General features: G+C 55.3%; 2 protein-coding genes across 2 annotated transcripts in view; one reads left to right on the forward strand and one right to left on the reverse strand.

The window, feature by feature from the left end:
* Positions 1–1498: 1498 nt before the first annotated feature.
* Positions 1499–4583, reverse strand: TSPAN1 (tetraspanin 1; the record flags this gene model as incomplete). The annotated part of the gene is made up of 7 exons (XM_079535341.1): positions 1499–1552; positions 1767–1850; positions 2216–2356; positions 2676–2774; positions 3390–3464; positions 3728–3934; positions 4527–4583. 7 exons carry the CDS (start codon positions 4581–4583, stop codon positions 1499–1501), a joined length of 717 nt encoding a protein of 238 aa, XP_079391467.1.
* A 3298-nt stretch (positions 4584–7881) lies between these two features.
* LOC306946359 (phosphatidylinositol 3-kinase regulatory subunit gamma) overlaps positions 7882–23045 on the forward strand; it is a gene marked incomplete at both ends in the record, with an annotated part of 50978 nt that continues 35814 nt past the window's right edge. The window contains 6 exons of the mRNA XM_079535370.1: positions 7882–8203; positions 10900–10995; positions 11216–11293; positions 16730–16861; positions 17602–17803; positions 18213–18298. Coding sequence (XP_079391496.1) covers positions 7882–8203; positions 10900–10995; positions 11216–11293; positions 16730–16861; positions 17602–17803; positions 18213–18298 — 916 coding nt within the window. The remainder of the gene's footprint in view (positions 8204–10899; positions 10996–11215; positions 11294–16729; positions 16862–17601; positions 17804–18212; positions 18299–23045) is intronic.

Consider the following 23045-nt stretch of genomic DNA (forward strand, 5'->3'; position numbering starts at 1 on the left):
AAACGTGATTCTGTGAAAACACCATACACAGGGCCAGGGCTTCCAACCCATACGGATGGAGTCCTCTTTCCACCAGGGCCACTCACCCCTGTGGCAGGTTCACACCTTCTGCTCCATGGCTGCCCCACAGACGTAGGAGGAGCTGAGCCCCGAAGAGTGAAGGGAGGAACTGGTCTCCTCCTTGCCTCCATCCGCATCCGGAAGGAGAGACTGGTCTTTCAAGTTCCTGCGGGCAGAGGGGATCACACAGTGCCACAGAAACTGCATCGCCCGCAGAAACCTCCTGCACCAGCACGGGGACGGGCAACACCTGCACCTCCAGGAAGGGTTGGGGCAGTGCCAGCACTTCCATTGCTCGGCATGGGACACTATGAACAAAAAGCGCTGACGTCAGCCCCGAGGTCACGGGTTGTGGTGAAACTGGGACCGGTACCATTGCTGAGAAAGAGGAGGAAGAGTGGCAGCCCTTCCCATGGGGCACGGCCCCAGGCTGAGTCACCCAGGGTGGGAGTAGGTCCTGCACCTGTCCCACAACCGGCCCTGCTGCGGGGACAGGGCTGGCAGAATGCAGCATTAAAGCCTCATGGGATGGCAGTTGAAAACGGGCTGAAATCCCAGTAGGGGGGCATTTGCAAGAGGAGAGGCTGCTTCTGCTTCAGGAATGCCAGACCCCCCCTCATCCCACTGGGCTCAGCTCCCAGGAGCAGGGTTGTACCAAGGCTGTCTGCAGGGGGGACTGGGTTACACAGACACCAGGAAAAATCCCCTGCAGCTCCAGTCCTGCTTAGAACACAGAAGGACTCTGGCAGAGGGCAAGTGAGCTGCACAGCTCCCAACCATAACTGTTGTGCAAACACAGCCCTGTTGGGTTTCAGCACTGAGAAGGCAGAGCAGGTACAGGTGGAAGGAAGCTGCAGGAACAGGAGTTTATTGAACACAGCAGAAATTGATTTATATCCAAGATGATTTTTATTATCATTTCTTCTTTTTCCTTTACAGCACTTTCACGCTGAAATCACAGCAGGGTGCAGGAGCAGAGCTACGCTTCATGTCAGGGCAGGGGCAGCACAGAGCAGGGTTCCGGCCAGCAGCGTGCAGATGTCAGCCCCTGGGCAAGCACCAGCCCCATGCACAGGGCTGGGGACAGGGAGGTGCCAGCATGGCAGAAGCACCATGGCCACCTGCCCATAGGGGTTGGGCAGGGCCAGGCCAGCGCCTGTTTCACAGCCCTGAGCTCAGCCTGTGCCCTACCTCCTGCTGGCCTCAGCAGATCAGATCCAGCGCTCCTCCCTCCAAAACAACAAAAATCTCTATGTACAGATGCGTATCAATACAAAAATATACAATGTATAAACTCTACAGATCCCAGCTCAGTAGATCAAACCACAGCTATAAATCACAGTGCATGGGACAGCATCAGGCCCGGGGAGCAGCAGGGCCCTCAGGAGCACCCCAACACAGGGCAGGGGAGGGTATGGATTCTTGCTGCCTCGCAGGATCACTTCTTGTCCAGGTAGCAGTACAGGTACATAGAGACCACCATGGCTGCAAGCTGGAAGGAAAAAGGAGAGTCAGAGTCCCAGCTGTGCCTCCAGCATGGGGACACAAGCCCACAGCACCCAGTCGAAGCACCCATGAGGAGGAAGAGGCAGGTGTGCAGAGGGAGGAAGGCTCAGTAGCCACCCTAGGGCAGATGGTGGCCCATGGGGCTGCACCAGCCCCCAAGGAATAAGGAGGGAGCAGTATGGCAAGACCTGGGGACTCACCTCCAGGGCAGCAATGCCAGCAGCCACACCACCCACCACGTCTGCATTTGTCCTGATTTCTTCTAGGATCTTATCAAAACAACCCTGAGGAAGGCAACCAAGTGGTGAGCGTGAGCAAGTGGCTGCGATCCCCCAGCCACAGAGACCCACTGTCCCAGGGAGATACAGCAGGTTCCCAAGCCCAGAACTGCATGACCATGGAGATGGCCTGGAGGTTCCAGAGGACAATTCATCTCATCCCCCTGGGATGAGGAAATTGGGGGATTTAGAACCAGGCAATGAGAGCAGCACGTTCATCTCCACTGCGAACAGGCCAAAGCCACCACATCCCCGAGGGACCCAACACAAAAAAGACAGGACTCAGGCTGGAGGTGAAGGATGGATTCCTCCCTCCATGCCCCCCCAAATTGGGTGCTGCTGGAAGGTCAGAGCTGCTCATGTGTTCATACCGAGATGCTGGCGTTTGCTGCCCCTTCAGCGGTGCACGGCGACACAGACTTGCAGCAGGGACTTGGGAAGGTGTAGTTGTTCTGTAAATACCATGGGGAGTTCTCAAAGTCTGTGTAGTTATTTAGGCCACAGCAGTCGACCTAAAAGGGAGAAAGAGAGAGAGGGATGGTGAGAGTTTCCAACAAGTCTCTGTGCTCATGCTCCCACCAGGTGCTCCTCCTAGGCCCTCTTTGCCCCATGGAGGAGATCACCCCCCTCAGCCCAGCTCACTGGGAGTTCAAGGAGCAACACCCCACATTCTGGAACAGCTCTTGCCCCAGCCGTGGGACCTCTGGACCACAAGCAGGGTCAGAGCAGAACCCCATCTCTACCCCATAAGCCCATCTGGGACACCACCAGGCCTGTGCTGGAAGCATCACGGCCCCGACCCAGGGGTGCAGGCTCCTGGGCTCAGCGCACCTCATTCATGGTGACGTTCCAGATCTGTGTGAGAGCATCATCCTTCCCATACTTCTCCTTCAGGACAGGAGTCACCAATCCTGACAGGAGCGTCTCTGCCTGCAGGAAAAGGCACAGAAACACCATCAGAGAAGATCCCGGTGAGCTCCATGAAGCCAAGAGCCGCCCATGCCCCTACTGGTTTCAGCCCATAGGGACGAGGCCAATCGGACCCAGAGCACATCACACCGCATCAGCCCGACGGCAGCTGGACAACCTCCCTAACCGCACGTTTTGGCAGCGAGGCCACGCACAGTGAGTCACACAACCCAGGGAGCCAGGAATGACGTTTGCCCTGCGGTTGACTTCTCCTGTGTCTAATGAAGCAGAGCACATGGGTTGGCAGTAGTCACTTTTCTCCCCAGGTGGATTTTCCAGTGCATAATAAGGGGTTGGTTTGCTTAGCACGAAGCATTAGGGACTTCTCCTGTGTGACTCCTACCATGAGATATCCAGCCTTGGCTGATGTTAGACTGAGGTGTTTGAAAGAAAGAAATGGGTAAAACTTATACGATAGCCCCTGTTTCTTTAGGGCAATGGGAACCCCCACTCCCTGCTCCTTGGACGGCCCCTCCACATGGCCAAGCCATCCCCACCTGTCCATATAGGCAGGTGGCTGACGTCCCTCTTGTTTTCCCAAAGCAGCCCAGCCCAAGAATTAGGTATGCCACTCACAACACTTGTGTAGACAAGAACCACCACAGCAGCAGCAATTTCAACAATGAAGATGATCAGCACCACTGAGAAAAACTAGGATACAGCAAGGGGAAGGAGGTCAGAACAACAGGTGCCCCTCCCAGAAACCCACCCATTCCCCAGTGACCAATACCACCCTTTCCAGGGCAGAGTTCGAGCTCAGCATTGTCTTTGCAAGGCTCACCCAACTCTCCATGATATGGGAACACCCCAGGAGGGCATTACCATGGAGAAGTCTATCTCCCAGACCTCCCACACCAGCAACCCACATCCAACAAGGATTGGTAAAGCATAACTAAGCACTGACAGATCCTTACCATCATCAGAAGACATTTGCTCTCCTTCTGGGCACTGCAGCACCCAAGGAAGCCGATCACCACCAAGATGCACCCAATGACGATGAGCAAGTAGCTCACATTCACAACCTGCATGACGCTAGATGAAAGCGACCCAAATATATCCAAGAAGGACTTGCCATCCACTGTGACCCAGATACCAATGCCCAGGAGGGTCCCACCACCGAGCTGGGGAGAAGAGAGAGGTGTCAGCTTCTGAGCTTGAGGAGTTGGGGGGGGTTCTTGATGAGAGGAACAGCCTTGTTGCTCCATGATGTTATTTTGGGGGACTTCAAGCAGTTGATTTGCATCAGCCAGGTGTGTTTTGCACACCTCAGCAGCTCCCATTTTAACTCACATTCCTCACAGGGGCTGCTTCCATCCCATCCCATCTCCCCCCACCAGGCTCATCCTCCTCACCAGACCCACAGAGCCCTCCATCACCTGAGCCGCAATCACTGCTGCCCTACATAGAGCCCAGCAGATGGGATCCAACAACACTGAGGCTCCTGGGCACCCCACCAGAGCTCAGCACACGGACAGACTCAAACTCAGGTTGGCTGATGCAACAAACACTGTCCCCAAAGCCCTGCACTGTCCTCTGCTTTCCCTCACCGAGCTTTAGACAGACCATGGGAGCAGGAGACCCCACAATATTAGGGCACACATGGAATCATTAAGGCTGGAAAAGACAACTACAATCATCCAGTCACACAGTATCCCCATCCCAGCTGCATGGGCCCAGGTCACTCTGGAAAGGGACAGCCACCAGAGCACTTACAAATATGATCAGGTTGAAGAGGATCATCATGACCTTGATGAACGTGAAGCACCCCATGTTTGCACCTGGAGAGAGCAGATGGACGTTACCAGCGGGATCCCACACCCAGCACCAACCTCCCTCCTTGGGGTTTAGGGCACAGAGAACCCCACCGAGCCCCCTCCCAGCCCTACCAGAGCCCATCCCCACAGCGGCTCCCCCCCACAACGCCCTCCCCCTCCTACCTGAGCAGCCAACAGCCCCAGCAATCCCAACCCAACGCTACGACTCTGCCGCCCCACGCCGCCCCGCTGCCCTTTAAGCGGGGGACGCCCGAGCAGCGCCCGCCTCCTCCGATAGAGCTCCCCCCACCACCATAGGGCCACCCCCTGGGGCTGGCAAAGCCACGAGGGCCCTCGACGAGGTGCTCGGTGCCTTGCTGCCCTCTGCTGCCCGAGCCACCCTGCCCGCCTGCTGCCTGCGTCCATCACCGCCTCCTCTGGGAGTTGGGTTGGGTTGGGGGGGAGTTGGAGCCATCGCTAAGTGCTGCTCGGGGAGCAGAATTTTGCTGGCACACAAATAATTGTGGCAATTTCATAAATATTTGCAATGAAGGAGTTCCATTCACAGCCCCGGGGAAAATCCCGGGACGTGCTGCTGTGCCTGCTTCCCACCCCCACCTGCCCACGCACCTGGAGATGCGTGCTCCCCACTGTCCTATTAGGAACCAGGGCTGGATTTTCTGGCTCTCCTGGCCTGCCCACAGTAGGACAAGCCCGGTGGCATTCCCGTGTCCATCCCAACCAGCGAGGCTTGCTTTGATTAATGTCCGTGGGGACACTGACTGAGCTGTGCCTCAGTTTCCCTCCCTGGGAAGCACAGGGTAACAAACCCCATGTGGGGCCATGGAGAGCAGGGCATGCAGCCTGGGCTTGGTGGGATTTTGGGGTGGCCCCAGCTCAGTGAGCATCAGTTTGCGGCTGGGAACATCTGCCCATCTGTCCCAGTACCTGGGGTGCTGGGAGGACAGGGATCAGGAGTGGCACCAGCTGGTGTACAATGGGAATCAAACCCTATTTCTCAATTTCTCCAGCTGGGAACACTCAGCTCCATGTTTGCAGCCTCACTCACCCCACCAAATTAGAAGCCATGCATTTATGCTCCATTTAGCTACAGCCATGTCTGGGATCACACCAGGGTTTCCCAAAGCGAAATGGGGAACAGGGAGAGCTGAGGTGGTTGCCTTGAGGGCATCCCCTGGAGATGCTCACACCAAGGGCTGCCCTTTGGCTGCACTAATTCCTGTCCTGTAGGTATAGCTCCAGGGAAGAAAGTGCAGAAATAGATGGGATGTGTCCTCCTGGCAGCCAAATATTTGGATATCTCAGCCATACCCAAATGAAACAGCTCTGCTGAGGTTCCCAGGCACACAGAGCTGAGATCTGATGCTTTCGTTGCATGTAGCTGCAGTACCCTGGGTACAGACTGCTGGTGGGCACAGCCCTGCATGACTGAGCCAGGAGCTTTGCTGTTCCAGCCCCCTCCATTAAGTTCTGCCCTATTAAATCTTAATCACTGCCTCGTTCATTTTTAAGGAGCCTCTCTGCATGCAGGAGTGCTGCCTTGTGTTGTTTCATGGGGTGCCTGACCCTTACCCTGGACTGGGAAACATTTCTGGGTAAATGAGAGAGAGGAAGCGGAGCATCCCTGGGCTGTGGTTCTCTATGGCAGCTCCCCATGGCCCCTGCATGGCTGAGAGATGACCGCCCAAAGGATGGGGTCCAAAGGGTGGAGTCCAAAGGATGAGTGCCACGGGAATGCATGTCCAAAGGGGTGGGTGTCCAAAGGGGGGGGGGGTTCCCAAAGGGTGGGTGCTCAAAGGGTGGGTGTCCAAGGAATAGGTGTCCAAGGGATGAATATCCAACCATAGGTGACCAATGTTGGGTGCTCGAAGGAGTTGCCCAAAAGATGGATGTCCAAGGGATGGATGTCCAAGGGATGAATGTCCATGGGGAGGATGTCTGAAGGTGCCCAAGGGGTGGGTGCCACAGCGTGGGTACCCAAGGGATGAGCGTTCAAGGAGCAGGTACCAATGGCATCAGTGTCCAAGGCTTAGATGCCCAACAGTGGGTGTCCAATTATGGGTGCTTGAAGGATAATTGCCCAAGGGGTGGTGTCTAAGGGATGGGTTCCCAGGGGATGGGTACCCAGAGCATGGGTTGGATGCTGAGACATGAGACCCGCAGCCCATCACCCCTATTCTTCCAACACCACATTGCTCCCCTTGCTCCAATATTAGAGCTGCCATCAGCTCCAGCCAATCCCGAGGGGACCCTCCGGCTCACCCCATTCCCACGATCACCTCCTCCCTTCACCAGGCAGGCAGGCGGCATGCTCCCCCCCCCCCTCCACAGGCAGGCTGCCCCCCCCCCCGCGCTGCGGTGCCGGCGGGCGGGAGGAGGGGACGCTGACATCACCGCCCGGCGCTGCTCGCCGGGGCCGGGCCGGCTCCGCTCCCGCTCCCCGCTCCCCGCTGCCGCCCCCCGGGGCCGGGGCAGCCTCAGAGCCCGGTAAGGCGGGGGGGGGGGGGGGGGCAGCGGGCGGATGGGTGGACGGATGGCTGGCTGGATGGATGGATGGACAGAGAGCTCAGCAGCCGCCTGCATCCATCTCCCCGTAGGGAAATAAGGGGGGGGTGGGGGGGGGTGGGGGTGGGGGGGGGATTTCCCTGCTGTTATGTGCCCGAGGGATATTTATAAATAAATAAATAAATAAAAATTAGTCCATAAATACATAAACAAAGAAATTAACTTCAATCCTAGAGGCAGAAGGGGTCCTTTCCCTGCCGTTACATGTCAGAGATATTTAAAAGCCATTAAGGAAAAAAAAAAAAAAACAACAACAACAACAACAACAAAAGAAATCACTAAAATCCTGTATTTTTGCACAACCCCGTGTGCTGTTCCAGGGCTGCAGGGTGGCTGCTCAGCCCGTGTGTCTATTTTAAAAGCACGTTGCTTGATCTCTTGCCCTACTTTCCGGACTTGCTGTACTTTCTTGGTGTGCGACAGCAGCAGTGCTGGCCCGGCTATGGTTTTGCCCAGTGCTGGGTGGGGGCACGGCATGGGCTGGGGGCACCGATGAGCTGCATTTTGCCCCAGCAGAGCAGCCCAGCACCAGGAAGATGAAGGGTGGAAGGAGACCTGGCTGAGAAGGGGACAGCGCGTGGGTCTGCGGCGTTTGCTCACACCACAGTGATCCCTGAGCCAACCTCACTGAGCATCAGCGTGGAATTTTGGGACTGGAGGAGTCAGGGTACCCTCTCCAAGGCAACAATCTCTTCTTCCTCGCTGCCGTTCCCTGCTGCATCCCCTCCATGGCCTCCTCAGAGGGGCTGCAGTACCGTGCGCTCTATGAATACCAGAAGGACCGGGAGGAGGACCTGGCGCTGAGCCCTGGGGACGTGCTGACTGTCAGCAGGGCTGCACTACTCTCTGCCCCCAACTACAAGGACGGGGACGAGCGCAGCCCCAAGGGCTGGCTGCACGGCCTCAACGAGCGCACCAAGGAGTGCGGACACTTCCCCGGCACCTACGTGGAGTACCTGGGCCCCGTGTGCATCAGCACCACCAAGGCCAAGACACGGCCATTGCCCCCGCCGCCCGCCGGGACCCCTGTGCCCGCTGGCCAGCCCTGGGGTGAGTGTGGGGATGGGGGAATCCTAGGGTGAATCGTAGAATGGCTTGGCTTAGAAGGGATCTCAAAGATCGTCTAGTTCCAACTCCTGCACACTATGATCCTCTTTTCCTGTGAGATGTGACAGAGGAGAAATCGCTGCTGTGCAGGGCTGGAGGAGCAGAATGGGCACTTGCTGGTGAGGAGTCCCCTCCAAAATATGGTTTCAGACAGCAGCAGTGGGACTGCTCAGTCCTTGGATTGAGCAGAACATGGGTCTGGGGCTGTGCCCGCTAGAAGGGCCCAGAAGGACCCCAATAAGATGCTGGGAGCTGCTTTTCTGCTCTGGGAGCTGTCTGAAGCAGAGAGATGGGAGCAGGGACAGCATCTACTGCAGGTTTCCAGGCTCTGCTTTGCAGCTGTTCCCAGTTGTGTGGGATCCAGCCTGAGATCTGGGCACAGAGCATCCCCTGGCTGCCCCCATCCCTCCCCCTCACAGCAGTGCTGCCGGTGACGACATCCCCTGATGCCAGCTGCCACCCTGCTGCCCATGGACTTTGCCATGCAGCTCCTGCAGCTCCCTGCAAGCAGGGAGGCTGGGAGCTACCTCCGTCTTCCCTTGCCAAAATGTGGGTGACACAGTGTTTGCCCATGAATGCACCCAGTTCATGCCCTGAATGCACCAAGGCAGCCACAGTCCTGCTGCTCCTGCGGCACTGGTAAGGAGGAGCGAGCAGCTGTGTGCAGCCATCCTGGATGGGCGAATGCTGTGTCCCCTGCCCAGCTAAGCCCAGAGGCACACCAGCAGCCTTCTTCCCCGAGCTATTCAGAGGGCAGAGCCCTGTCAAACTCAGTGCCGAAGGGCAGATATCTTGGGATCAACCCTGGTCACGGAGACCGTGTGTCTGTGACCATCCATCACCAGCCTCTGGGTAATGAGAGCTGCCAGCCCACAGGGAAACAGCAAGCAGGGGCTTGGCTGCACGTCAGGGAATCCAAAACAGCAGCTTCTACCCCAAAAAATCATTGCCTCACATGCGAAGCCCAGGTGGGGGTCTCCCACTGACCCCCCAGGCCCCAGCATGTCCTCAACCTCCCCACAGACCCTCTCCCACACTGCATGTATCAAGGTTTGGGCAAGTGGAAAATCAAATAAAACGAACAAAATAGGTAAAACCAAGACGATTTTGACCCGCTACCAGCCAGGTTTCGGGCAGGGGTGCTGCCACCTATGGGCATGCTCTGTCCCTGTCCCCTCGGCCAGTGCCACTGCATGGGGATGCGAGCACTGTCACCTGGCACAGGGACACTGCGACAGGAGACATCTCTCTGCTGGATGATGAGTGGTTTTGAACTAAAAGTTGATTTGAATTAAAATCCTCTAGCTGATGGGATTTTTCCTATAATGAAAACTTCCAAACTTTGGAGGGTTTTTTTTGGAAAAGAACAGCATCTGCTGAGCTGCAGGGCCAGCTGGGGCCCCTGGGACCCCAGACAGGGTGACCTGGGTTTTCTCCAGCCAGAGGAAGGGCTCAGCCCACAAGGAAAGAAATGCATTTCCAAGACATGCCCCAGAGCCAGGGCTGGAACCACAGGAAGGAATGGTCTTTTAAAAAATTAAATAACTTCCTAAAAATGGCTTTGGTATGGAGCCAAGTGCTGTTTGCTGCATGGGGTCTTCCTAGGAGCTTGGAGGCTATTGTGTCCCTGACTGGTTGTCCCATGAACATCACCTCCCATGAGCATCACCTCCAGGACCTCTCAGTCTTCTGAATGGAAGAGGGAACAAACACAGGGAGCAAGCTGGTCACACTGAACTCAGCTTTCGTGGAAAGCACAGCACCTTTATTTAATTAACCATTATTTTTTAATACAATTCCACTAAAACAGATCAGCTGGCTGCACAAAACAGGCAGAAGAGCTTTTGAGACATCAGCTTCTCCAGATGTTGTATATTCCCCAGTGGTGCTATGGTGATCTCAGAAGGCATGGCCAAGCCGGGGGTGACAGCAGCACCCTCTGTGCCATCACTGATATCCCATCGAGGCACTCTCTCTGGCAACCTCAGGTGCATAACCTGCATAGGCAGAGGTTCATCAGAAGGACTGATCCCAAACCAAGGAGCCTGGAGGGGAGAGAGATGGATGAATGGATGGGTGGTGGATAGATGGATGGAGCATCCACAAACACACTGATGTGTCCTCTTGAGAAATGTTAATTACATCACTGGTTGGAAGTGAGAGATTACTAAAAACAGAAAAGGAAGTAAAATGGACTATGAAGGTAGTTGTTACGGGCTCACCTTCTCTTTGGGAGGTGGTATACTGTGAAACACTGTGTCAACACATGTACAGATGGGGTTATGGTTCTTGTATTACCTAAGGACTCCATTTCTTGAATACTGATTGAGGAACAAAGCCTTAATGTTTAAAGCAGTCTCAGATATCTCCAAAATGTCTGTAGTGAGTACAAAAAGGCATTTAAATTCCCATTAAAGGATTACTGGGGCAACCAACAGGGAAAACAAATTTGGATGGAAGGAAGGGAAAAAAAAAAAAGGTGGAAGGAAGAAAGAAATGACAGAAGAAAGGAGAGAAGGAAGAAGGGAAGGGAAGAAAAAGAAAGGGGGAAAGGAAAGCGGGATAGAGGGAAGCAATGCACACAACAAACTGGGAATGGAGGAATGCTTCAAGCCCTTCTCCCCATCTCTCCCCAACAGGGCTCTCGGGGCAGGCAGAGCACGCCGAGCAGCCAGCCCTCCCTGAGCAGGCACTGCTGACCGTGGCCAGGCTCATCGAGGCACTCGAAAAGCAAGGTATGGGCAGCCAAGGGGCAACCACTCACTCGGCCCATGGTCACTGGTGCTCCTGGAGCACTGCCAGAGCTGTCCCTCGCCCTGAGCGTGCTGGTATCCATGCAGCATGGGCAGAGTGAGGGATCCTGCAGTGTGGGTCTCTGCTTGCTTCTATCACAGGCATGTCAGAGGCAGGATTTGAGGCTCTAGGACTGATCCCTGTCTCCCTGCTGTTCTACAGGTCTCGACAGTGAGCTGCTCTACCGATCAGAGCCTGGTGTGCTGGCTGACACTGAGCTGAAGGAGGCTCTTCTGGCAGGTGAGTCCATGCTTGCATCCTTCCTTGCGTCCCTCGGGTTCCTGCCACCATCAGCATGGGCTGGGTTAGTCTCCGACCTTTTTATGGCCCTATGTATGAATCAGTAAGGCACTGACCACACTGAGCCCCCCTGCACTCGTCTGGTCCTGCTGGGATGCTGCCCATACGGGTGCAACAGTGGGGATGGGACAGACTGCAGGGCGCTGGCACACAGTGTCAGTGGCAGAAAGTAAAAGATTGTTGGTTTTGGCTACAGCCCTTTATTAGAAGCTGGGTGGTTGGTTTTTTTTTTCAGAAAAAAAAAAACAAAAAAATCTGTTTTGCAAACTTCTGAGGCTTCTATTTGAGAAACAGCGTGTGAGTGCAATAGAGAAAAAGGAAGGAGGAAAACGAAGCTCCTATCTGGGAGATGGGGGACACGGGGTTCACTGCTGGAAGTGGGGTGCACCGAGGCACCCCGTGCCCTGCACCTGAGGGCGGCACTCAGGCTCCAGGCACAGCCCTGCAGTGCCCGAGCCGGCAGCAGCCGGACCGTGTTGCTGGGGAGAAGGGCTGTGATGAAATCTCTATATTAAGCAACATGACCTCATCGTTTCCCTGCTCTCTGCTCTCCGGCTGCAGAGTCCCTGCCGGGCTGGGGAACAGGCACCGTGTGCCCCCCCAGTGCTTCCCATAGGGAGCGACTGCACAAGGGGAAGTGTGGGGGTCCCCCAGCTCTGAGCTGGGGGTGATGTTCAGCCCTGTGCAGGATGCAGACATCACTCCCCCTGCATCTTCCTGCAGGGTTTTGTAGCATTTGGGCTGTAAAACATCAGTGCTGGAAAAGGGGGTTGGGAGCGGGCGCAATCTGCGTGTGAGGGTCACACTTGGCCCCGTTCTCCCTGTAGTCTCCATCCCCATGGCCAGGACCCCATCTCTGCTGGCAAAAGTCAAGGTCAATTTCAGAGAATGGGGAGAAATCAGATACGGGAACTGAATCCTGCCTCAGCTGGGGAGAAAAGCAGGTCTGGGGAAGAGGCGTTGGGGTCCCAGTGAATGCCCTATTCATGCTGCTGTTTGGCAGATGGAGAGGAAAAACTTCTAGAAAACACAAGAAAAAGGAGAAGGGGCTGAAGTAGTTGGTTTTCAAACTCCCAGATCTGAACATGTCTGAGAAAATGAAGCATTCCCTACACTACAAGAGCATCTCACATTTTGATAGGGAGTAGGAGGCTCCTCTGGTTGTGTACCCATGGCCTCATGACTGCCCCTATGCCTCCCCCAGAATGGCTCCCATGGGGACTGGTGATGGCTGCGGTTCTGGGGATGGGGACAGTGATGGGGATGGGATGGGTCAAAGCTGCAAGTGCAGGTGGGATGGGGGGGACATGTGTCCCCCAGCCCCAGAGCTCCATTACTCCAACGCACTGAAATTTGGGATAGTGGAACTCAGTCAGGTGCTGTCCCCGCTGCCACAGGAACAGGGCAGTGTCCTGCAGGAGGGGGACATCTGAGCACCGCTGAGAGGATGACTTTAGTACAGCTTTTAGATCAGAGCTGCACACCGGGGTTGGAGTGATGCCACTGTTTGATGCCACTGCCCGTTGGCATGAAACGTGCAAGCCCCTCCTGCTTTGATAGGTGATGTCCTCTCCCCCTGCACTGTCTCCGGGTCCCAATCTGGAGCTGCCTTCTCCTCGTGACTGCGCTGAAGCAGCCACTTGGCAGGAGCTGCCGGGTGCCAGGGAGAATCCCGCAGCAGCAGAGTGGATTGGAGCCGCTGTCTCCAGGCGAGCGGTGCCGTGCGGTGCCATACTGCCATCCTCCCTGCTTTGATCTCCGGCCCCAGCGCAGCACAGTCTGCCTGGAGACACGCTCACGTGCCCGGGAATTAGGTCAGGGCTCGGTGGGGATTAGCGGTGGCGGTGGGCTCTGTGAGCTGCTGCTGGGCAGAATGCAGTGGGTCGGAGCAGGGTGCTCGCGTCGCCCCCAGCATCAGTGCATGGTGGGGGCTGTGTCCCCCCCATCCTCTTCTCAAGGGGATGGAGCCTCCAAGAACTCCAGTGTCCCCACGCCATGCCATCAGCCCCGTCACAATGACTTTACTCCATGCACCCCAATGCCTGCGGCTCTACTCTTCATTTGTACCTGTAAATAAACCCCGCAGCGGTCAGAGCCTGGGAGGATGCATGAGTTCATCTGTTATATTTGGTGGGGATGAAAGAAGGGTGAATTAGTGGCAGTGGCCGCCTGTGACTCATGCCTCACGCCTTCCCCATCTTGGCTCCAGGGAGGGGTCCCAGCTCTCCAAAGCAGGGTGCACGGTGGGGAAAATCCCAGCCAGGGCTGCAGGAGCTCAGGGCAGGGCTGTGCCGCAGTCACCAAGCTCAGGGTGACCGCAGGGCTGGCACAGAGACGTGACAATAAGGCTGAGTCAAAGGCAGGGAAATTCCACAGGGAAATCCCCCAAGTGGGATGGATATCTGGGAGGCTCTGAGATCAGGTCTTTCAGCAGGCATGGATGGGAAGAAAGGTCCTGATTTAATCTTCCTTCAGCACTGGATGTCAAAGTTTGGGGTACCACTATGGGGTACCACTATGCCATGGGGACCTCAGACCCAGAGGCATCACACCGCAGCTCAGCCCATGCCATTCCTTGCAGATGTTGGGCACACGGGACCCCTGAGCTGGCTGTGGGATATGGGATGCAGCCATCACCTCTGTCCACGTGCATGGCACAGATGGAGCAGAATGGCTGCTTCCCAGGCTCCATTCAATCCTCTTGTTCCCAAAACCCCCAGCCTTTTCTGGGCCATGCCAAGCATCCTCCTACTTTCCTTTTGCCGCAGTTTAGGCACACACCATGGGGCTGTCTTACTCACAGCTCCTTGCTGCAGCTGCCGGGAGATATCCTATCATTTCCCACCCAACCTGACTCAGCCTCAGCCCCTGCCCCCCAGGAGGATTCCTGTGTTCTGCCTTGCAGGGTCTCAACTCCCACAGGGAAGAAAAGGGAGCCCCTAACCTTTCTCCCTCTCTGGGGTACCCCCACGTGCATGTACTCCCCATGCTCTGTGCTTAGGGAGTTGGTATGGGGCTGAGGAGGGTTTTGGGGGGCATAGGGGGTGTTTTCCTGCTTTGTGGCACTGGATGGGGTCCCTCTGTCCTTGCACGCGGGCTGGGGAGAGGACAGAGATCTCCAGAAAAGGGCTGGAACATCTGGAGAGCGTGGGGGACAGTGACTCATTCTGCAGCATCATTAGCTTCTTACGGGGTTATCATCTCCCTGTGATAGCAGAGCGGGGGCAGCTCCCTGCCCACTCTTCCCTTTAACCCTTCCCAGCTGCCAACAAACATCTCATGGGGCACAGCTCCAAGCACCCCAAAGCCAGCACCAGGGAGGAGAGTTAGGGCAGGGGACATGCCCAGGATGATGGGGACACCAGGGTAGGGCCATTTCTATCTGAGCAACTGAGACTGCATGGAAGCAGTCCCACCTGAAATTAATTGTTGGCAGCAGGGTAACCCCCCTCCGGTCTCCCCATTGCAGCTCTCTCTGGGTGCAAGGATGTTTTCCAGTCTTGCTTTGATATCGGCTGAGCCTTCCCTTTGAACACGCCCCTAAGCCTATGCCCAGTTATGCAAATGAGCTAATTAGGCCACAGCAGAGCCGCAGGCTAATTGCCTCAGGCAGCACCCATTGGCATCCCCTTCCTTGCACAGAACAGGCGGTGGCTGCTCTCCCCAATCTGCATGAGCATCATTTGATGGATCCCCAGTGAGACCCCCGTGGTGGGATGTGCCCAGCAAGGGCAGATGCAGGAGGGTTTCTGGCATAGAAACGATGTCTGAGAGCAAGCTAAAACCAACTGGAGGGTTAGAACAGGTTTGGGGTTTGGCTGTTGCTGCCCATTTTCTCATCATCTCCAAAGCTGGAGAGTTTTAGCCAAATGCAGGGGTTAGAGCATCTCATGGGACACTGGCGGCTGGTTGGGAGGCTCCAATTGTGCATTTTGGTGATGGGAACATGACAGATGAACTCTTCCCATGGGCGCTTTTCCACATCTCTCCATTTCTCCTGTCCCTGCTGGCATCCTGCACATCCCCATGCTCCTTTGACCTGGGTCATGGTGGTACAGTGGCTTTCATCACAGCCATCCTGTCAGGCTCACAGCTGGTTTGTGGCTAGCAGGGTGCTCGCTCCTGAAGATGAGGTAGTGTCTCCAGCCTCTGGGTTAAAGGCTTTGCCTTGGGATTGTTCAATCTGTTTGTTTTCTGGTCACTGAGCCAAGAGCCGGGCACTGGGACTTGCCATGGGCTGTGGTCCTGGAGGAGCTGGACAGGGAGATGGGCACTATCCTGGTGGGGATGTTCTGGGGGAGCTGCTCTCCAAGCACACAGTAAGAGGGTGGATGGGAAGAGAAGACCCAGCTCAGAGTGTCCAAATCCTGATGAGAGTTTGGGTGCTCCATGGCCTGCCCTTAAGAAATATGGTTTTCCATCATTTGAGGCTGACAGTCTCTATGGCCAGTTGAAGTGGTTGGAGGCTCAAAGCATTTTTTGCTGAAAAATGCTGTGGGTTTGGAGAGATGGAGCACCTCCCCAAACACTCTTGCTTTCAGTAAAGCTGCATTTGGGGATAAAAATGCAGAGAGAGGGGAAAGGAAGGGTGTTCAGGACATGGCAAACCCAATGCCTTGCTTCTAGACCACAGCCACGTAGGGCCTGAAACATCACCATCAAGAAAATGCAAAGTCTGGTCCATTTTCCGATATTCTCCTTTAGAGGAGAGAAATTCAGTTTCTATAAATGCACCGTCTCAATCAGTCTCAAATACCTTGGGACTTCCTCCCCACCCCCCCCTCCAACATTTCTTCTGCAAGGAAAATTTCAAAACCTTCATGTTTGGCTCCACTTCGGATCAGAGCCAGATTTTGAAACTTCAACATCTTCGCCAAAGGGGATGCGTCCCCCCAGCAGCTGGCTGGGCTGGGACCTCCAAGACAAACGCATGAGGCAATGCCTCGACGGACGGCTGAAGTAATGTGTCCCCTTGGCAAGCCTGGCCATGGGACTCCAATGGAGCATGGGACGTGTTTCCCAAGGGCTGACCCCATTTTGGGATGATCTCAGCCTTCCTCACATGCTTTGCCGCAGTCATGGGGTTGCGCAGCATTGCATCATTCCATAGAATCACAGAATCATTACGGTTGGAAAAGACCTGTAAGGTCATCCAGTCCAACCACCAACCCATCCCCACTGTGCCCACACACAGACCCATAGAATCATAGAATCATTAAAAGTTGGAAGAGAACTCTACGATAATCAAGTCCAACCGTTGATCCATCACAACCATTGGTGCCTGATGTCTGTAGTGGACCTGGACAGGGGCTCAGCCTACAGTATGGGTGCTGTCCCATGGTGGGAAACTCAGGGCTCCTGCTGGGTCTCTTGCAGATGCCTCAGACGTGGATATGGAGGTGTACGATGCCCAGACATTGGCAGAGACCCTGAAGTGGTACCTGCAGGAGCTGCCAGTCCCCCTTGTCCCTCCCACACTCTGCACCGACCTGCTCTGTATGGCTGAAGGTAAGCAGAGACAGGCTTCCCCCATGTTTTGTGGGGTGGAGGAGTTTTGAGAAACCCCTATCATTTCCTCTCCTCATTCTCTGGAGATACTGCATCAGGGGCACATCCCAAAGGTCGTCAGCTGGCAGCATCCCATGCTCCACATGGAAAATTTTGGGGAAGCAAAGGGAGAGCAGTAGGCACAGGATCCCCAAGAGAGAATAACCTAAGTTGTGGGGCCACATATCTATGACACTAATACATGCCATGACTCCTGTGTCCTGAGTGGGGGAGGTGTTTGTGAGGGCAGAAGGGATCATGGGGACTGCTCTGCCTGAGTGAGGAAGTGAATGGATGGCACAGCCCCGTGCAGGAATGGTGCCAGCAGAAATGCTGATGGGCTGGGGGCACCGGGACACTGCCTTCCCGTTCCCCTTTGGAGAGGAGAAATCAAAGGCTGCCTCCTTTCCAAGGATAAAGAAGCAATTAGGAAGCAATTAGCTGGGTTGCCTCATTAAGCAACTTCAAAGGGAAGCACCTTGCCTCGCAGCCCAGTCCTTCCCCTTGTAGTCCAGTCCTGCAAGGAGCAGAGGCAAAACCCCAGGGCTTTCAGAAAAGATACCAAAAAGCAAAACTTCTGGGAGGTGAGTCCTGAGCTCTCCAGGATCCAGCCCCAAAACATGACGAGTGGGAAGGTCCCTTCATCGTGCAATATCTTGCATCCCTCATGGCAATGACAGGATGTCTTCCCTCTGCTGCAGAGACCCTGAGCGTGGAGGACTGTGGGCAGCGTGCCCTAGCCCTGCTGACAGCCCCAGCCCTGCCACAGCCCCACATGCTGCTGCTACGGGAACTCATCCGGCACTTCAGCCACCTCTGCCAGGCTGCCTGCAAGAACCGGCTGTCAGCACAGCTGCTTGGGGAGCTCTTTGGGGAGCTGCTCCTCCGCCCTGCATCCTCCAGGTGAGACCCCTTGGCCTTCCGTGTCCCACAGCTGTTGGGGATGCTGTATGGAAATGTGTGGGTTGGGAGGCAGTTTCCTAGAATCATTAAGGTTGGAAAAGACCGCTGATATCACCCAGCCTGACCCACCCCATCATGCACACTCACCACGTCCCTCAGTGCCACATCTCCATGGCTCCTGAACACCTCCGGGGACAGTGATCCCCCCGCCTCCCTAAGCACTCTGTGCCAACATTGTGCTTTCAGAGAATGAATTTTTCCCAAAATCCAATCTGAACCGCCCCTAGTGCAACTTGAGTGCGTTATCTCTCCATGTGTCACTCCTTACATGATTTGGGGTGGTCAACTCAGGGACCTTTGGGGACACCAAGCTGCTGCCATCCTCACGCTCACCCTGTTGTCCTCGCAGCACTGAGGCAAACCCTGAGCTCTGCGCAAGGATCATCGAGTCACTCATCATGGCTAGCGAGACGGCCGAGGTGCCAGCAGCCCCTGGTAAGTGATACCTGGATGAGGGGATGGAACTGGTGGCACTGCCTGGGGACAGTCTCACATGGTCCCATCCTCTGTGGGTTTGGGGGAAGGAAGGGGCTCAGTGTGCTGTCTGTCTGGTTGTGGTTTGGAGCTTCTCCTTTGGAGGTTTAAGCTCCAGCCCTCATCTGGCCATGTCCCAGTGCTGTGACTATCCTGCCTAGTGGCACTTTGTGCCCATCATTGCCGGACCGCAGCAGGTGCCGCCAGTACTGGTAAAGCATGGATGGATGCAGTAGGGAGAAAGAGTGCTGGTGGCCCAAACTGCAGACCCTGAGGACCACAGCGGTCCATCCCTGTGGGATCCCTGTCCCCACACCGAGCCACCCAGGAGATGCAGCTGCTTCCAGCCTTCCTGCTCTGTAATATATCTGGTCCCTGTCATCGCCTCAGGTCCCTGCAGGGTGGCCAGGCCAGGCAGGATTACGGCTCCTAATATTGCTCATAAATCAGCCCTTCAGACTTGTCAGCTGATCTCTTCCCTGCTGATCCAGATGTTGGACAGCTGTGGCTGTCCCTGCTCTCTGTGCAGTACTGACGTCTCCATTGCCGTCCCTGCACCCTGAGGTGACACTGGTCATCCCTACCCTGCACTGAGCAGGGGGTGACTGAGATTCAATGGATCCCCATCCCCTTTTTGGGTCCACTGGGGATATGTCACCATGAGCCAGGACAGCCATGGAACTGCACTGCGTGCCACCGGACAGGTCCTGCTGCTCTCCATATCCAAAAGGAGGAGGTCATTACCCAACTGTCATCACATTAGGATGTTGGGAAGCTTAATTAAATGCGGGCAAAGCACTTTGGGAAGCTAAGGTGCTATATATAAAGTGCAAAGAATTATTATTAGGCAGGGGACGCGTGCCTTGGCCCAGGCCCTGGCCTCTCCCCCACGTCCCGGCACCAATATTATTTTGGGGTGCATGTGGAGCCGCCGCTTTCTAATTCTTGCTGTCAAATAGCTATAAATACCCAGCAATAACACGGCGGTGTGTGAAAACAGCCCGGGAATAGGAGCCGGGAGCTGACACGGAGGAAACCGCACTGTGACCTCATCCTGACTCAGGCATAAATATACCTGGTGGCAGCGGGGCACAGAGCCCCGTGGGTATGGGGACAGTGGCAGTGAGGTCACTAGTGGGGTGGGTGACCCTGGGGGCTCCACCAGTGCAGGAGCTGGGGCTGCATCCTGAGCTCCCCGCTGTGCCCTCCAGCGCGTCCCCAAAGCCACACCTGGTGCAGGGACATGGGGATGTTTTGGGGTCTGGGGGGCACACAGAGCCTGGTGCAGGACCCCCAGCCCCGGGGCTGGTTCCCAGTTTGGGTGAGGGGGAGGGAAGGCAGAGGGAAGCAGTGATGTAAATACCAGCTCAGCTGAAGGAAGATGACTTCATCTCCTTTTCCTCTCCTGCTGCTATTTATAGGCACTTTAATTTACTCCCCTTTGCTTTATTATCTCTCCAGCAAGCCGTTAGCCCTCAGACAGCAGGATGCCTTTACTCACCATGCAGCAAAGACTTGTGAAAAAAAAATGACTAAACACACACACACACACACAAAAAAACAAACAAACAAACAAAAATTCCACAGACATAGAAAAGCCAAACATTGGGGCAGGAGGCAGAGCACTGCGGGCAGGAGTACTGCCATTCCTTGCCCCAGGTTGGGGAGAAAATGTGACCTCTTCAGCTCCTTTGTGAGAAAAAGCAGGGATGAGGTGTCCCCATTCCAGAGCAGGGTTTTGGCAGAGTGCAGCCTGGGTAGTTCCCAAGCCCAGGTCCTGCTTGGGGCTGTGCTGCTGGCAGGGGACAGAGCCAGCTGTCCCAGTGCGCGGCAGTCACCCCTGCGTCACTGTCTGTGTGCCAGTCCTGCTGCCGCGATGTGCTCCTCTGAGTGCCAGGAAGGGGAGAGGTGCAATGAGCAGGAAAAGGGATTGGAGTTATAAATAATGTGGGGGCATCTCCTGCTGTCCCCGAGCGTGTGACGGAGTGGTGGCAGGGCAGTATGCGGATGGCAGCGGGGACACTTTCCTTTCAGGCGGTATTTTGGGATGCAGCCATGAGCAGCCAGCATTTGGCTTGGGAAATCAGCCCCAGAGTGCCTGTGAGACAGCCAAAGGGAAGGGGGTGAGCCTTCCCCTGGCCAGAGCATCTCTAGGCTGCATTGCCCCTCCACTGCCCCTTCCCATATTTCCTCCCTTGGGGTTGGCGCTGGAGAGCCCCCTGAGCAGTGTTATAAAATGGGGAAAACTCATCTGAAAACTGCATGGAGTGGGCAAATGGAGGCAAGTGGTCCCCTGTGCAGATGTCTGGTTCTGGCTCCCCTCATCTGAAGGTAATACAGTGCAAACAAATTAACGCTGGGGAGGGGGGAAAAAAGAGAGCAAGAGCCTAGCTAGCAACATGAGATAGGGAGAGCAGCTAAAAATAACAGATCCCCCAGGGCGCGGGGAGAAACACGACAAGGATGTGCACACTTGCAATCCCAGAAGGAGCCTCTCGCCTCTCCAGCTGCTCTGGCCCAAATGAAGATGAGGCAGCGAGAAAAGAGGGGAAAGCCTCTGGGTTGGCCGAGCCTAAGAGATGGCCAAACCTATGGAATGGCTGAGCCCAGGGAATGGCCAAACCATGCATTGGGAGCAGTGCTTCCCACTAGTGCTGGGGATGAAGCAAGGGATTTCTGCTCACTACCCTGAGAAGCTGAGCTGGGGGAAGACATCAGTGCCGTCATTTTGGTGGCTGAGCTCAGTTGAGGTCTCTGTCAGCACTCCCTCTCCTCCATCTCAGATCAGATTATCATGCTGCTCCCGGTATCCTCACAATGTGAACGGAGCCCAAGCTCTGCCAGCATCCCTAAGGATGCAGCAGAGGATGGGGTATCCCAAGCACGCAGGATGCCCTTGGCTGGCAGGCGTGCCTGACCCACTTGCTGCATTCTTCAGTCAGATGGCAGTGGGAGACCCCAGTGGTGCTGCCTTCGTGGCTAATTTTAGCCCGTGTTTAATTAATGATGGAGCGAGGAGGGTAGCAGCAAGACAGTGAGCCCAGCCCCTGCCTGCTGCTAGAGGAATGGGGGCAATGTGCAGGGACGTGGTGTGCGACAGCAGGACCAGCTACCAGCGGAAGCATCTCTCCACTCAGATTGAAGCCCTTTTCCTCCTCAGCCATGTGGCCAGGGCTGATAAGGGGCTAGGGAAACCCAGAGTATTGTGCTGCCAAACAATAATCACGGGGAGGAATCACGGCTGGGAGGAAGCAGGGGGCTGGGGTGAGGACTGAGCCCCTCCATGTGCTTTCTGGAAATAATTCCCCACTTTCTGTCCAACGTTTTGGGATGGCTCCAGCAAGTATCACCCTTCTGGTTTGGGGCTGAGCCCAGTGCGATCCTGGTGGTGTCAGGGGGGTGGCAGTGGCTGGTGGCTGCTGGTGACACGGTTATTCTCCAGGCCTGCCCGGCTTTAAAATCTATTAACGTCACTTGGCCGATCGAGCCGGGAGCTGCACAGGCAGCTGAAATGCTGGGGCACAGATCAGATCAGAGCAGGATTTCAATTACAGTAATCAAAGGTGACACAGATAAGGAACCTCTGCTCTATGAAACCACGACAGCTGTCCTCTGGCTCAAACCAGTGCGCACTGAGAGCTGCTCCATCAAAATCACTGAAGTGGTACTCGGTTAAAATTGGATTGCGAATCCATTTTTATCTGGCATGGTGGAAAACGCTTTCCCTGTGCTCCCTGGGGAAGAAAAGCAGCTTCCTAGTGGGGAACAGACATGGCAGAGGGGACACTGCCCGACAGCCCTGCAATGCTCCTAGGACAGCTGATGCTGGAGATAACCAGAGGCTCAGGTGCATTGAGCTTGGTACTCTCCAGGAAGTCCTGGACATGCTTTTGGGTCCCTGAGCAGAAAAATCATAGAATCATAGAATCACAGAATGGGTTGGGTTGAAAGGGAAGTTAAAGCCCCCGAAGTTCCAAATCCTGTCAAGAACAGCCCATCCAGCCTGGCTTTCGGCATCTCCAGGGATGGGGCATTCACAGCTCTCTGGGCAGCTGTGCCAGCCTTGATCTGCTAGAAGTCAACTAGAAACAAAGTTTGGAGCTTTCTGGATCTTGGTAAAAGCTGAAGTCATAGTTTAGGGCATTGCAGAACATCCAAGCAGCCCTGATGGCCTTTTGGTCCAGCGGCCCAAAGGTCCTCAGTGTTGGCTGCTCATCTTCTGCTCTCTTGGCTGATTTCTTTCATTTGAAGAAACACTGGGAAGGGTTCTGCAGTGGTGGGGGTTTTGATAATGCCCCACCTGGCCAAACTCACTCTGTGTTCCGGCCATGATCAGCCATAACCATCCGTCTTCTGCGCATTTATCAGCGCAGTTCCGCTCCACTGCCTCCACCAGCTCTTGCCATAAAAGCATTAAACTGAAACATCTGGAGTGTCTCAGCATGAGAAACCCAAGTGTTCTGGGGTCCGGAACAGCATGGATGATTCAAGACAAATTCCCAAGCCATCAGGCTCAACCTGAGCTTGCTCTTTCCAGCCAGAAGCCTATCCAAGTGTCTTCATCCCTGCTGCTAGTGGAGCATCCAGCTCTGACTTTTCCCTTGCAGAAAGAAATAGAAAAACCCCCATGTGTGCAGCACATCCCACCCTAGAGCTGAAGGGTCCCTTAATTTCAAGAAGGGTGGATGCAGAATAAGGGGTTTTGCCA

This window comes from Tetrao urogallus, assembly GCF_951394365.1.
Source record: "Tetrao urogallus genome assembly, chromosome: 5".
NCBI lineage: Eukaryota > Metazoa > Chordata > Aves > Galliformes > Phasianidae > Tetrao > Tetrao urogallus.